Source organism: Molothrus ater, chromosome 6 (assembly GCF_012460135.2).
Source record: "Molothrus ater isolate BHLD 08-10-18 breed brown headed cowbird chromosome 6, BPBGC_Mater_1.1, whole genome shotgun sequence".
Taxonomy (NCBI): domain Eukaryota; kingdom Metazoa; phylum Chordata; class Aves; order Passeriformes; family Icteridae; genus Molothrus; species Molothrus ater.
Window position 1 is genome coordinate 32,513,309 of NC_050483.2, and position 15,318 is coordinate 32,528,626.

Sequence of the window (15,318 nt, forward strand, 5' to 3'; positions counted from 1 at the left end):
CCTCTTTTCTCACTTGGTTTAGTGCTGTCCTCCCCTCAATTCAACAATCTCAGTTGAAAAATACTTCCTTTCTACCATAGCTCCTATCTGAAGAGCCTTTCTGTATCTAAAGAGCCTTTCTGTATCATGGGCTAGCCATATATTTTCTCCTTTGCCTGTACATACCTCTTAATTTCTCTCCATGGAAACTGGTTTGGGACAGCGTTCATGAGGAAGATTAATACTGTATGGCATGCTTAAGCAGTTATTATAGGTCTGTGCTATATTGGAAAAAAAACAAGCATGATCTTGGTAGCACTTGGAATAAATTTGGCAGAAGGATTAAATAGGGCATTTTGGTCTGGATGCAAAACATGCCCAAAAAGATTTTCTCTTTTCAATTTTTATCTGTTTTTTTACTACACTTGAAAATGAAGTGTAGGCACCCATCTTAGCTGCAAATTTTTGCATTAGATTTGTCCTAGCAATCAGGTACATGGAACTGTGAAATTTGTGGAATTTCACATTATGATATTTTCATATTTGTTCTTTTATAGACCCTGGTTTCTCAAACTAAAGGAATACAGGTCCTCTAGATTTTTTTTTTTTTTTTTTTTTTTTTAACTAGGAACACATATTATCAGGCATTAAAAATTAGGCAGCTAACTGGACTACTCATCTCAGCAAAACTGATTAAGTGACATACATAAAATACAGGTGGATTTTCCAACTCAGGCTTCTGTCAAAACCCATTTAGAGTGCTAAATTTTTCTTTGCCTATTGACCACTATATTTGTTTTTATTTATTTCACTGACTCAAAGAGCTAGTGCACTTCCTAAACATGTCCGAGAACTCAGGTGAGACACCACAGGCTATGCTGTCTTAGGCTAGAATTTACTAGAATTAAAACATATGTGGCAATTACTAGGGTCTGCTAAACTTTATGTGATTTATGAAGATATACTGCATAGCTTTTTTCATTACGATGTTGCTAAAAGTTTTGTGGATGATACTATAGTCACACTGGAAAGACTGTTTATAACTACTGGGGAAGAATTAAGAAAAGGAAATGGAAACTTAATTCTCCTTTACTAGTCAATCTGAATGGGTTTCTGCATTTGTAGTTTGTAAGTTTTCTTCAGTTTGGACAATGAATTCAAATAAAAACATTGCTTTTGTTCCATTTAGAGTTAATTTCTTATCAAATTAATTTTTAAATTCTTGTGCATGAAAGTACGATGCTGAACTATTTCATTTGAAGATGCTGCCTGTGAATTTGGTGCATTTTTTTTCTTTTTTCCCTGGCTTTTTTTTTTTGTTTGTTTGTTTCTTTTACATAATATTTGTATTGACCTTAAATTTTGTGTTTCTTTCAATGGTTGGTTAAAGATGCTGTAAAACTTGGCTTGAGCTTCTTATGAAAGTTTTATTATAATATTGGGTTATGGACTAATTAAACCACAATAAAAGACCTGTGTAGTATATTTTATAAAATATTTCCTCATTAATATATATGTATCTGTTAGATATGTATCACATTTGAGTTGCATATGAGTGTCAAGCACAAACCCTGAAATCTTCAGTTTAAGTTTTGCAACCTCTGAATTTTCCAGCATCATCTAGTTGCTATCTAGTCCCAAGAAGCTTAAGAACTTTTAGTCTACGCACACTTTTTTCCACTGGTGAGCATGCACAAATCTGCTTAGAATGGGCTATAATTGAGAAATATGGAACTGTAGCTCTAGCAGTACTGGTAAAGTGAGATATTGCTCTGTCCTTGGTTATTTTATTATGTAAAGGACCTCCAGGACAGAATAGGAACACAAATACGTATACAATGACAAATGGACAGTAACCTGTTCCACAGCAACACAACCTTCAACACAAAATCAGCCTTGCCTCAAGGGCCAAACTTCCCCAAGGGCCAAACTCAGCCAAAGTTCTTGTCGTACATCAGCCATACCAAGCTTTACATGAAAGAGTCAAATGGGGTAGAGGGAGTGCTATCCTCAATGGCTCAATGGCTAGAAAATTCGCTTGTTAAATAAAATATATGTTTGCAGGTCTTCTCTTCATCTTGATTTAAATCAATGTCTTAACTGTTCCAATTGAGTTGAGTTTCTCAATCAATGGGCTATTGAACATAATGCTTCATCTTTACTCTTCTTCACTATCATGCCTTTGTTGTTCCCAGTTATTTTGTGTATGTAATGACTAGTCACTAGAACAAAATTAATTAAGAACATGGGCTTGACTGTACAGCCTCTTGGTTAAGGCTACAACTTCAGATGTGTGAAAGTTAAGTGCTGGTTAATTATGGCTGTAAAATTGCTTAATTCGGGTGGAACATCTTCAGAACATGAACTGAAAGGACTTTGTTTACTGTAATGACTCTGTGGGTGATTCAGATACTCTTTTAGAATGTGATGGACCCATGCTCATGTCTGTGTTCCAAATCAAGCAGGAGAGGGAGGTAAAACTTGATCTCCTTCTTTCCAGATAAACAGTAAGATAATAATGGTGTCAGCTAAAAAGGAAAGATATTTATCTCTGTTATTATAAGGGCAAAAAGGCCTGTCCTAAGATGTCTGTCTTAGGAAGGTGTCTGTCATAGGAATCCTGACAGGACATGAGTGTCTAAGAGACACTCAGAGACTGAGGATGGTTACTGCAGAAAGTAACTGACTGTTAGGAAACACAAATATACAGCAGTAGAAATGATGGTGGGATGGGATATTAAAAAGTAGAAATCTACATGCCTAAAGAATTTAGGCATTTTCAGTGTTAAGTGAAGGCTTTTTTTTTTTTTTTGACCAAAGAAATGTAGTTAGGTATCTAAGTCCACCTTCTGGTGATTCCTGGAACATCTAAGCAGAGACAGAAAATTTCTTGAGAGCAGATCACCTACAATTTAGGCATTAATGTCAACACTCATTTGCTATTATTGCCTTCTAACTCAGAAATTCACTGAACAATTGGGATAAGATTTACAGAGCCTTTGATGATCTTGAAAACAGAACTTGATAATTTTGAAAACTTGCCTTATACATTTGAGTACTTGACCATTACCAGTTTTGTGGGCTCAAATGCAGGTTTATATACATATTCTTAGATGCCTTTACCCCTACGCAGTGAGGAACAATTAGCGAAATTCTGAAAATTAAGCCTCAACATCGTATCAGTCAGAACAGTCAGAGCTAATATTGAAATCCATCAGCAACCAGTTATTAAAATTATGTAAGATCACACACAGTTTCCAAACTGCTCTCATAAAGAAAGAAAGGTAAATATTAGATAGGTTATATAGATTTGGTTTAATTTCATGACAAGTATCTCAATTGTATGCAAAATATGAGATAGTGGAACACAGTACAGAACTAGCCAGTTTTGACTGAAGAAATACAATTCAAGTTCCTTTCTGTGGTAGGATTTAATTTTCAAATGAGCTATTTAAAAAAACATTAAGAAAAACATCTCCAGCTACCCATCCTTTAATAGAAGAAAGAAAAATACATTAGAAGAGCTCCCTTTAGCTGGGAAAGCCATGTTGCACAGGCTTCTCCAATGTTCTGCTCTACCCATAAGCCAGCTGAGTACTGAAATCAGGAGAACCCAGCCTTTCAAATGTTTTAGAAAGAGCAAACCTTCAAGGTTTCAGTCCTTTCTTGTTCAGAAGACAGAAGCTTGTTCAAAAGAGCAGAAAGATAAGAAATGGTATAACATTCACATATATGTCCATCTAGGACCCTTGCAGAGCACCAGCAAGATTTATCACTGACTTGCAAGTTGTACGTTGCCATTATCTCTGGGGAGCCAACAAGGTAGGCTAGGGAGCAAGACTGAGCCCTGGAGAGAGAAAGGTCAGAAAATATGAGAGCCCGGAATGTGGAGTGATAGGCTGAGGAAACAGCTCCACAGAAATTTTCAGTTTTTCCATCCCAAACCATCTGGCTTACAACTAAGACACAAGCACCCATGAAATATACTCATATGTAACAAACTCTTTAAAATGTTTTAAGAACATTTCCCCCTGATTCATGTGGAACACAGAGAACACAAGATGGGATGAGAGATAGCAAAAGTTTCACCAGTATGACACTGTATATTTACCTCTTCATTTTAGCATTCTTAATATACTTGTTCCACACTTGTTCTGCTACCAACTCATCACTGTGAAGCATGTGAAGCATGTATTCCATAACATGGCTGCAGTCTCATGGTGTGTATGGTGTTGACACATCTTTAACTACTAAGACATTAGACCCTCTGGTTTGATGAAGTCTTGCCACTAGTATTGTGAAAACATTTAACATCTGTATCTACAGGAAGAAAGATTTACATAAGCAGAATCTCCAGTACCCAGACAAAGCAAAGAGCAAAACACAAGGCATATCAGCATATAGGTATGACTTACTGAGAGGTTGTTAGGTGTACCCGGATAAGAGCTATAACTTGGGAAAGGGGGAGATGTATTTACACATAGTGTATTATTTATGCCCATTACTTCTAATTGACTAACTAGTTCTCTTTCTTCTCACGTATACTTTAGTACCCACCAACCAAAGAAAGATGTCTACAGCTAAATATCTGCCAATTATTATGGACTTTTGCTTAATATTCTATTGTTACACTGACAGCACAGTTTTTAATATATCATTTTATACTATCCTGTACATCATCATTTTCCTGCCTCCCTTAGGGCTCTGGCTGTAATAGCTCTTATTTATTTGCACAAGCTAACATATATGCAAAAGATCTTGTAGTCATGATGTCGCCCCCACCACCCTCACCTCTTCCCATCTTTGTTTTTGTAACCCTTTTTCATCTGTTTTTAAAGTTACAGTATAAAGAAATGTGAACACAGCATGTGTGTGGACACAAACCAGGGTCAAACACAGCTTCTCTCCTCTTCAGCAGCATTATACTGCAGCCTTTTACTGTGTCCCATAGGTTTGGGGTTTTAGCTAATAAACTTGAAAACAGATCATAAGGGAAATAAAGGAAAACCCTCTTGCTATACCAATGGGTGACCAACAGCCTGTGTAGTAACAAATCACCTCACAGAATCTGCTCAGCATCTTCTAAGAGACGAATGAGCATTGACTCTGGGCTGGCAGTGCTGCAGTCTGGTTAGCTGCATCAAATGCTATTTCTTACTGAGTTCTTGTTCCACCAAATGCTTTTTTTGAGGAGAATCTGCAGCAGTATAAGCTGGAGGTGCTTGCAAGTGCATCACTATGTTTGAAACAGAACAGACATCTTTAGGATCCTAGTTTTCAAACTTTCAGTAGTGTGTTTCGATAAATATATTTTGGCTGTGGTTTTTTTTTTTTTAAGTGGGCTCTTTGGATCCAATTTCTTGACATTCCCTGGTTGACAGGTAGAAAAATACACTTTTTTTTTCCTTCAGATTTTAATAACAATGAAAGAGTGTACACTCTTCGTGGTCAAGACAGGACAGTGGGTACAAAAAATAGTTATCTTAAGGCAAAATTTACTGTTAGGGAAAATGGAACATTCCTTCTGAACTCACAAACTGGTAGTGCATGTGCAGGTTGGTTGTAGATGGTTGCTACAATAAGGCTTCTTTCATACAGGTGTGTTTATGCCCCAGGCTTGCTGGCCACAGTCCATTCCATTTACAGAAGCTGAATTAAACAATAACTACCGCATTGCAAAAAGAAGAAGGAAAAAAAAAAAAGGTGAGCGTCAAAGGAGATGCCTGAGAGCTTTGTTAGGGCCAAGAAAAACCCTGTTGCAGTTGTCAGAGCTTGTTGATGTTGCAGAGAATGGCACTTTTTTTTTTTCTGCTGGATTTTGTGGTTCTGCCTTAGGAAAGAAAGTAAAATAGAACGGAAGAACAAAGTCCTACTCTATAAATCAGCAGCTGCTCCTTGCCAGATCAAAGGAGTGACATTTTTGCTCCTGGACTACTTGTCCACTTTAGGTGCTTGACAGACAGCTAACAGCTGGCCTGTTACATAGTATAGGAGAGTTGGGCTACATCTTCTTCAGAGTAGATGACAAGCTAATCAGAGATACCCATAGCACAGGACATGTGAGTGCACCTTGATCTCTTCAAACATACCCACTACATAATTGCTAAACACCTTTATGCATTTTTGGCAAGTTGCTACTTAGGTAGTTTCCACTGAAAGGTAAAAGGGAGAATTAGTGCCTTAATCTTATTTGATCAGGGAAGTTAAACAGATGTTAAATTTGTTGACAACTCTCCTTTTCAGTCAATTTAGAATTGATTTTAAAAAATTAATATGTTAAATATTGATGTTTAAAATAGATGTAAAGTACTTGAATGTGATATTATTCAAAAACTACACTTTGCTTGGGTTTTTTTTTTTAAAGTTACCTAAAATGAGGTACCTCAACTCCTGATTGCGTTCTCAAGACTGTTGGAGCCTAATTAGTTTTGAAAATATTTTCCTAGGAATTTAAGATGACAAATTAACACATCTTTAAATGCATGAGTTACTTAAGATTTCAGAGGAGATTTGTTTTCTACCTTTAACATGAGTTTCTAAATGCTAGCAAATCAAAGAGCATGCCAAATTAGCTAAAATTGTATTTAGCATCTCCACAAGACGTATGTATACAAACATGGAATTTTAACGTCAGTAGTAAAATTTCAAAGTAATTCAGTTTCTAGTTGATTCCCATCTGCAATAAATCAAGCACAGGATGAGGTTAAATGCTACGGCTTGTGTCTATTGACTTCACATTTTATCTGTAAGATATGAATAGCTAAGGAAGTATGTCTGTTTGTCTCCTCCCTTCCTTTCAAGTATCTTTAAAAGATCATTTTTACGATGCGTGGTTAAAAAAAAAAAAAAAAAAAACTTATATGAGCAAGATGACGGCACTGTCAAAAGAGAAACAGCCTCCTCCGGCATGTGTTCTGTGGTTTCAGGTGGCATGCACCAAAAGGCGCTCGTTTCCCACCAGCAGCCAAGGGGGAATACGTGATGATACTTTTCCAATTAGATTGAGGTTTGCTGGAAGCTCGTGAGGAAAACTGTGCCCACCCGCGGCAGTGGTGTGCGTGGAGCGGCGCTCCCCAGACACACTCCTGAGGCACACTCCTGAGGCACACTCCCCAGACACACTCCTGAGGCACACTCCTGAGGCACACTCGCCAGACACACTCCTGAGGCACACTCCTGAGGCACACTCCCCAGACACACTCCTGAGGCACACTCCTGAGGCACACTCGCCAGACACACTCCTGAGGCACACTCCTGAGGCACACTCCTGAGGCACACTCCTGAGGCACACTCGCCAGACACACTCTCGAAGCACACTCTCGAAGCACACTCCCGAGGCACACTCCCCAGGCACTCTCCCGAGGCACACTCCTCAGGCACACTCGCCAGGCACACTCCTCAGGCACACTCCCGAGGCACACTCGCCAGGCACACTCCCCGCCCAGCGTACCGGGCAAAGGCGGGCCGGGGCCGTGGCGCGGCCCGGCTCCGCGGGGGCAGCGGCACCCCCGGCCCGGCAGTGGTGCTCTGGCCCCACCTCATGGCGCCCTGCTGCACAGCGGGAGGCCTCCCCTGGGGCCACCCAGGCTGGACCTCGAGGCCAGCCGAGTTCTGCGGCCGGGAGGCATAGCTCTTGCTGGGCCAGCGCTGCTGTTGCCGACCCCATGGAACGGCTGGATGCGGCCTTGGCGCGGGGCTATGAGGGCTGCGGGCTGTGAGGGCTGTAAGGACTGCGGGGCTGTGAGAGCTGCGGGGCTGTGGGGGCTGTGGGGGCTGTGAGGACTGCGGGGCTGTGGCTGCGGGCTGTGGGGCTGTGAGGGCTGCGGGGCTGTAAGGACTGTGGTCTGTGAGGGCTGCGGGGCTGTAAGGACTGTGGTCTGTGAGGGCTGCGGGGCTGTAAGGGCTGCGGCCTGTGAGGACTCCGGGGCTGTCAGGGCTGCGGGCACGGGCCGGCGATGGTGCGGGTGCCGGGTTGGTGGGGAGCCCCAGACTGCGGCTGGAGCCTTTCCTTCCCTGCCGGAGAAGGCCCCGCGCACAAACCCCTGCCCCGGGGCGAAGGCAGGGCGGCTGCCCCGGGTTGTGCTGCGTTGAGGGTGCTCCCCGTGACAGCCCTCACGGCTTTCTGGGCAGAGCCAAATCGTTTCTCCGTGCTCCCAAGGAGTAATCTGGTAACCGAGAGTTACACGAGGTGGATTTTCCTCTGAGGTGAATAGATGCGCGTCTTGCCAATTCTCATGATTTTATCGCAAGGCTCAAGTTGTTTCATGTTAATTCGAGGTCCCAGCTCCAGGAGACAATGGTTATGTGAGAATCTTATCAAGTAAGTTTCTAGATCTTGTGGCTGAGAAGAGCGTTTTAAAAATGTGGCGCAATGACTGAAAAACTCACAAAGTAAACACTGGGAAGAGTGCTGTTTAAATTCCTGATTTTTTTAGGACAGTCTCACAGTTACAGGACGAGAAAAATCATGATTTCCAACAATTGGCAGCTCCAAATGGCAAGACCTATTTTTAGGAAGTCGACCGTAAACATGGAAGATGCGGCAGAAGTCTTTGGGATGGTTAGCACCTGCCTCAGGCTGCCTCAGGCACGCAGTTAAGTTGTTCTCTGTCATCTTCTGGAGTCTTCACCAAGTCGATGGTGACTTAGGTCCTTTGAATCACACCTTTGACAGATGTGAGGTGTCTGAATAAGCTTTAGAAAGTCAGTGTAAAAAGTCCTTAACCCCCCTTGTCTAACAAGGCTGTCCAAAACTAGGTGAGGCTTTGCCGGGGAATAAACCGACCTGTCCCTCCTGCTTCCTCTCAAAAGCAATTGCATAACTGACTCCATTTCTTAATATTCATGACTTAGGGAAGCCTTATTTAGATGGCTCATTTCCAGGTGACTAAGTCAGCTTTTTTAATTTCCTATAAGGAATGCTGCAAATATGAGTTGGTAACCAGGTGTGGCATAGATTCAGTGAAGCATAAACAAGGGCTTTTTCAACTATTTTTGTACATACACATACTGCCTGAACCTAATTCTGTCAATTTAGAATACATAGTGGAGGGAGAAGTTAAATAAACTAAGATAAATAAATTTTACTTACTCAGATTAAAGGTTAGGTGATAGACAAAGACTGCTGTAAAGGCAGGGGGTGGATATTGATAAAAGTGTTGCTGTAAATTAGTCTTTTCTAATGCATTCTTTCAGAGTGCTCTGAGCAGCTCATGACTTTTAAAATTATTTTTTCTGCTTGGCAAAGAAGTAATTTTCTAGGTTACTTAGGAAAACATATTTTGTGACTAGTTCATTGGTTATTTTCCCTTCAAAATTAGGGCACTCTTGGGCAGCAAGGGATCAGTGTAGCATATGCGCTTGAGCTAAACACTGACATGTGCATAGTCCAAAGACTGAAATATCATTTAGGCAAGGATTTATTTCCCCATCCAAGGTGAAAACACTTGGATTACTTTTTTAGAATGCATTCTTAGACTCTTACTCAGCAAAAACATTGAAGCAGGTGCTTAGACCCCATTTATTCTTCAAGCTCAGCTCCCATTTGTGGAGATTTAATAAGAGTTGAGCTTCTCATCTGCACTTGGCAGGTTTATGAAAAATCTTGCAAGACTGTCCCCCTGGGCACCTAAAAAGTTTTTTAAATTATTTTTTTTATTCAGATGGCAGCAAACAATTCTGACTTCAAATTAGTGTTACTATTGTCATTACTTGTATTTTTATTATTTCTGTGACTAAGTCTATGACAGTGTTCATTCAGTACTTCTGTCCTTTGCAAGTCTAAGAGCAGAAGTGTCTTGGGCTAAAAGTGAGTCAACACGTTCCTTGTCATTAATTCTTCTAAAGAACTGATTGTGAATTCATCTCACAAATTTGTTTATTTCTCTGGTTTTCACATAAAGAATTGAGAACCGATTTATGCAGTGGCTGGTTTGTTAAATAAATTCAATATTTTAGCACCTCATTTTCTGGGATGGATATTTTAAGTGGAAATCCAGATTGAAGACTGACACTGAAGTTTTGCGTTGTACATGGTGGCTCCATGTTGTTCCTCAGTTTCTCATGGGGAGCAGTCTACGCTGCTGGGGCGAGAATGGTTCCGTTTGGCACCAGTTCATCTCAGAGAAGATATTAGACATACAGACAAGTGATGGGAGTTAAATATCACTCTCTGCTTGAGTTCAGATTAGGCCCCCAGTTGGGAACGAGTTATAGTTCCTGACCATTCATGTACTCTATCCTTCTGAAACAAGACCTGTTGTGACCCTACATTCTTACAGTGAATTTTCCATTAAAGCCATAAAGTAAAGCTGGAGATTTCTGATTCTGATTGCCAATCAGTACAGTCACTAACAGTTCATTTCAAGAACTGCTCTTAAGCAGATTCAGTTATGGTGCGGTCACGGTGCTTCAAAATATATGTACACTATGTATAAAAAAGACAGTGGAAACAACAATAAAATTATTTTTGAGTGTGCCAGATTAGAAGAAGCAGATTAAGAGATCACTATTTGCTATTTATTGCCTTTGCACTTTGCAGAAATATGTCTCTATGATTTTATCAGAACATTATTTTATTATAAGAATAAAATGTATTATGCAAATTTGAGTTTAACATCATTTTATATGACTTGAGATAAAATATGATAAATATAAAAAGAAGATTAATTACAGGACTTCCTATAAAGTAGAGAATGCATATTTATTTTAGACAAAGAAAACCAAGTCTCTGTTTGAAGAGATGTGATTAAATGCATATATTTAGATTATATTGTCATGCTAATTATTGATGGTAGAAACCAATTAGGACCAGTGCTACCAAATCACCAGACTACATTGCATATTCACTAGTGCACCTTTATTGCACTACTGGGTTTTGCTGTAAGCAGATAAAAGTGAAATGCCTTGCTTTAAAAGTCCACGTTCTTGTACATTTTGAGCCAGATCTTGTTCATTTGTACTTTCCTGAACTGTCCCGCAAAAGTAACCAGAACTACTTGTGTGAGAAAGACAGACTCTGGCTATAGGAAATAGATGTGGCTGCTTTAGCTAGCAATTAAAGAAAAAATACAAGATGCGAGAAACCTTTCGATTCAAATGGCTATTATGTGAAAAAGCAAGGTTGGTAATCTGTCATTTGCAAAATGCTGGGAATGAGTTTTTTATTGAGCCTGCTATGTCAATGACATGTATTTCTCAACATTACACACCTCATTTATCATTCTGGAATGAGGACCAAATACCATATGAATGTAGAGTTTGTGAAGGTATTGCCTCACAGCCCTGGAGGCTGATGACCCCTCTTTATCTACGCAGCAGGTAAGGCACAAACAGTGGCAATGTGAGCTCTCTTTGCAGTCCCCTGCCAGTGTGCCTGTTAAGCTGGGGGAACAAAGGAAAGATAGCATATGGATAGCAGATTGTAGGAGCGCTGAAAGAGGACTGAGGAAATCTATGTTGGGTGTGTGGCTCTGCCAAAGATCTCTTGTATGACTTTGGCCTTGTCACTTAATCTCCTTCTGTCTCTGTTCCCCTCCGCAAACAGGGAGAAGGCGTCTCTCCTCTCCCCCAGGCTTTGCCTGGAAATCTGTTCAGACTGAGTTCTCTTGGACAGTGTGCTTGTGAAGCATGGGGTGGAGTAAGACTGAGCTTCATTGGGTCCTCTAACTGCTGCTCTCATCCAAATAATAGGAATTACTATTAACAGCAGAGAAACAAAGAAGTCCATGTCTTTTTGATAGATTTTACTCATCTTTTAAGGCCATTCAATCTTTGGCCTCTGGGTGAAGGGTATGAACAAGGTAAGCAATTAGTGTCAGGAGCAGAGCTGTGAATTCTTCTTTTATAGGGTTCCAGATAATGCTGAAAACAGTGGCATTGGTGTTCTCTTTTTTCACCTGTCTCTTAATGCCTTTTGAAGACATTTGTGCCTAAATAACATCAGTGTTTCTGCAGCACAAACTGAAGTGCTGTGTGAAAGGCTGTATTTTGCTTTACTTAGGGCCTGGATATGGCTCTCTGAGGGATTCAAAAACAGCCCTCAAAAAACGTAGAGGCTAGGGCAGGGACTCTGTTTTCTACGTCTCTATTATGCACTGTGCATATTTATGGGGCAGTATAAGGAATAAATAATAATGCACAAACACTGCATTCTATGCCCTTGTCTACCAATTGTGCTGATGCATTACATGATGTAGCTACTGCTAGTGAAACTAGGATTCCATTTTTAGCTTCACCTGAAATGTATGTCTGATTTGCACCTGCAATCTTGCAAATATAAATAATTTCATGTGTCATTTTTCAGACATACCCACTGGTGGGTATAACTGATGCTGTTTATGAACAAGATTTTTCAGAGGAGCGATAGAAATGGAATTTCAAATTTACCTGGATGCCTAAAGCCTGTTTTCCTATGTCTTTTCAAGTATACATCAGTGTATCTTCTCTCTAGATGAAGTTGTCGCTGGTCTAGAGGACATTGCTTGCACCTGCTCTTATGCAGATATGCAAAAGAAAAATGGAGAAATAATGAAATCGGAAATCAAACCCAAGAGCTATCACTTTTTTTTTTCTTTCTTTTCTTTTTTTTTGGTAGGAAAACAAATATGGAGTACTCTCTTTTAGGGCTTGAACTCCCATTTCCAAAACAACTAGTGAATTGCCTCTAGGTAGAGTTTGCAGTGAAAGACTGGCTTTATTCACATCAGCAGGATAAAATAAGGCCATGCTCCTTTGGGAGTCAATGGCTGAGCAAGATGGGGTTTTCAACACCCGTCCCAAAGGCTTAGTCTGTGGAGACTATCAGACTATGTAAGGCTGGAGCACAGTATCCCAATCTCTGTGCTCAGAGGTAAAGCAGATGTTACCTGAAACCCTTAAGGATGTAGAATTTTCTTAATGCTCTGCCTTGTGCGAGCCCATTGAAAGAACACTTCAGAGGGCACCCATTTCTTACTAATGTAAACTTTCTGAGGAGTATCCAAAGATATGACCTCTGGGTGAACCTTTAACCTTCCCCTTAATTATTTGTTTGAAGACAGTTTGGAGTTCTCCTGCTGAGAGCTGAGGCCCATAATGCTTCGCAGCCCTGTGAGCAAGGGTGTATATGCAGGGAAGTGAAGAGGGACATAAATAAGGGGACCACCAGATGTAAATAATAAAAGTGGTTGGGGTTTAAATAAAAAAAACCGAAAGACCAATTTGGTTTTCCTGAAGACTGGCCTGATTGAAGAAAAGGGGTTAGTAAGATGGAAAGTGTGTGCGTGTGTGTGGGGGTGTTTCTGTGATTTTTTACAGGCCTAAATAAGTGTTCATTCCATTCTTTAAAACCTTGCCATCTGTATACACCATTAGAAGCTCATAGGAGAAGAGAAAACAGTCTTATCAGGCTTTCCTGTTAATCTCTATTGGCCTTAACTTTAGCTGATAAAAGGCGTGCTGGATGGAGGAGGTTCAGGTCAGGCTCCATTTGGTCAGCACAGCAACATTACTGGAAAGTAACTCAGCAAATAAGTCCTATCGGGGACCTTTGTCTCTGAGGACGGAAACACACTTCAAAATCACAGAACTGGCAGTGATGCCTTCACTGTGCCACAGTCAGAAGGGAATAAACAAATATATTGACTGTGTCTGAGTTTTTATTTTAATAGCTGAAGTCATGACTAATTCTGAGGCAGGATGACATTTCTGACAACCGAATGGTACTTTTCCTAAAGAATAAAGAATGTCTTTTGGATGTAAACAGAAAGATGCAAAAGAGCCCTTTAGTGTTACTTGTAGCATTTATGCATCTGTCTAATGAAATTTCCACCACTGTGATTACAGAAGATGCAATCGAAGGTGTGCCACCGTCCTTTATTATCTGCGAAGGAATTTAACCAGAGGGTGGGAGGGAGTGAGGGAAGCATGACAAAAGGCCTTGCAGAGTTGATGCTATATAAAGGCTAGCAATTTACTAAATGAGCAGATGAACTTAGTTTTCAGTTAGCTGACTGAAAGACTTTGCTAGGCGTTGGATCGGGCCCAATGGCAATTATTGGAGGCTGTTTTGGATGATGGGCATGTTAGTATTTCTGAAGAGGATTAAACGCTAGTATTCGACTTCATTAGCACTCCTTAAGGGTCACCAGGCGAAAGCCTGAGCTGTGAAATAGCACACAAAACCTGCACGAAGGCTCCAAAGTGTTCTCAAACACAAAGAGAAAGGACAAAAACAAGTGTGGCTCCTGAGTGATAGAAAATTGCCCTGTTTTCAAAAATATTTTGTGAATAGGCAAGTTTTGAAATTATTTTAGGGAAATTAATTTAGCTTAGCTTGTGCTGATGTGGATTGCTACGCATTAGCTAATAAGAAATATGCAAGCACTTATTTTTGGATTACTAGCAAAATTAAATCCAGGCTCTGCAGCCAACTAACTGCCTTTACCAGTGCTCAAAAGCCTCGGCAACCACCCCAGTTTGAGATTAAAAAAAAGGTTATTTTGGGCCTAATATTAACCACATGTACCTGTGACTGGGGGTTTCTAACGAGTTGAAAGGTGCCTGAGTTGAGGGCAGGCAGGCGGTCGCCTTGCACGGGGTGTCCCCGCTTGGACACAGAGGTGGCCCCCAGCTGGCACTGACCTCCAAACGACCCTTGCCTTTACAGGCTCCAACTGCAGGAGTTGTAGAAGAGCAGAAGTCTTTCTGGGCCGGCACTTATTGCTGCTGCGCTGGTGATAAAACTTCAGACAGCCTAATTGATGGCTTTGCTGACCTAACGATACCTTGTGAAAGCACGGAGTGGCAAAGCCTGGTCCTCATTTATGGCCAGCTGCAAGGAGAGCTGGATCCCTAAGATGGAAAGGGGAAAAGAAAGTCTCCCAGCCTGTGAACTTTAACCAGGATCTGAGCCACTTAGAAGAAGTTAAAGAAACAATTGTCTTTTAACACAAGTTTTCGGTCACATTTACTTGTTCAAAGCCTTCTGGCAAATCCAGCTTTAAGCTGGCTAGTAAGATAAGCGTGTTACCAGTTACAATTTCTGAGCACTTAGAGGAAAATCCTTTTAAGTGAAATTATACTCTTTTTAAAAAGCAACGTGAAGCAAAACACATTTCCACAGCACGCTAAAATCCTGTCACTTTTAAAGCAGAGGTGTTCTCAAAACAGAGAAGCAAGCTGATGAAAGGACTTCTATTCTTTGTATTCTGTTGCAGGTTTATTAATGCCAGAAGAAGAATAGTACAGCCTATGATTGACCAGTCAAATCGAGCAGGCAAGTTCCAAGTAGTATCTGTATTCAAGTCCCACAGGCGCAAATCCTCATCAAGTTATTCTTCAGGAGTCCCATCACCTGGT

The 15,318-nt window shown here is 40.7% G+C and overlaps 1 protein-coding gene across 2 annotated transcripts in view; it reads left to right on the forward strand.

Moving 5' to 3' along the window:
* MEIS2 (Meis homeobox 2) overlaps window positions 1–15,318 on the forward strand; it is a 173,506-nt gene that overhangs the window by 151,734 nt on the left and 6,454 nt on the right. For both annotated transcript variants that reach the window (XM_054515133.1, XM_036384269.2), the window contains exon 10: window positions 15,177–15,235. In XM_054515133.1, coding sequence (XP_054371108.1) covers window positions 15,177–15,235 — 59 coding nt within the window. The remainder of the gene's footprint in view (window positions 1–15,176; window positions 15,236–15,318) is intronic.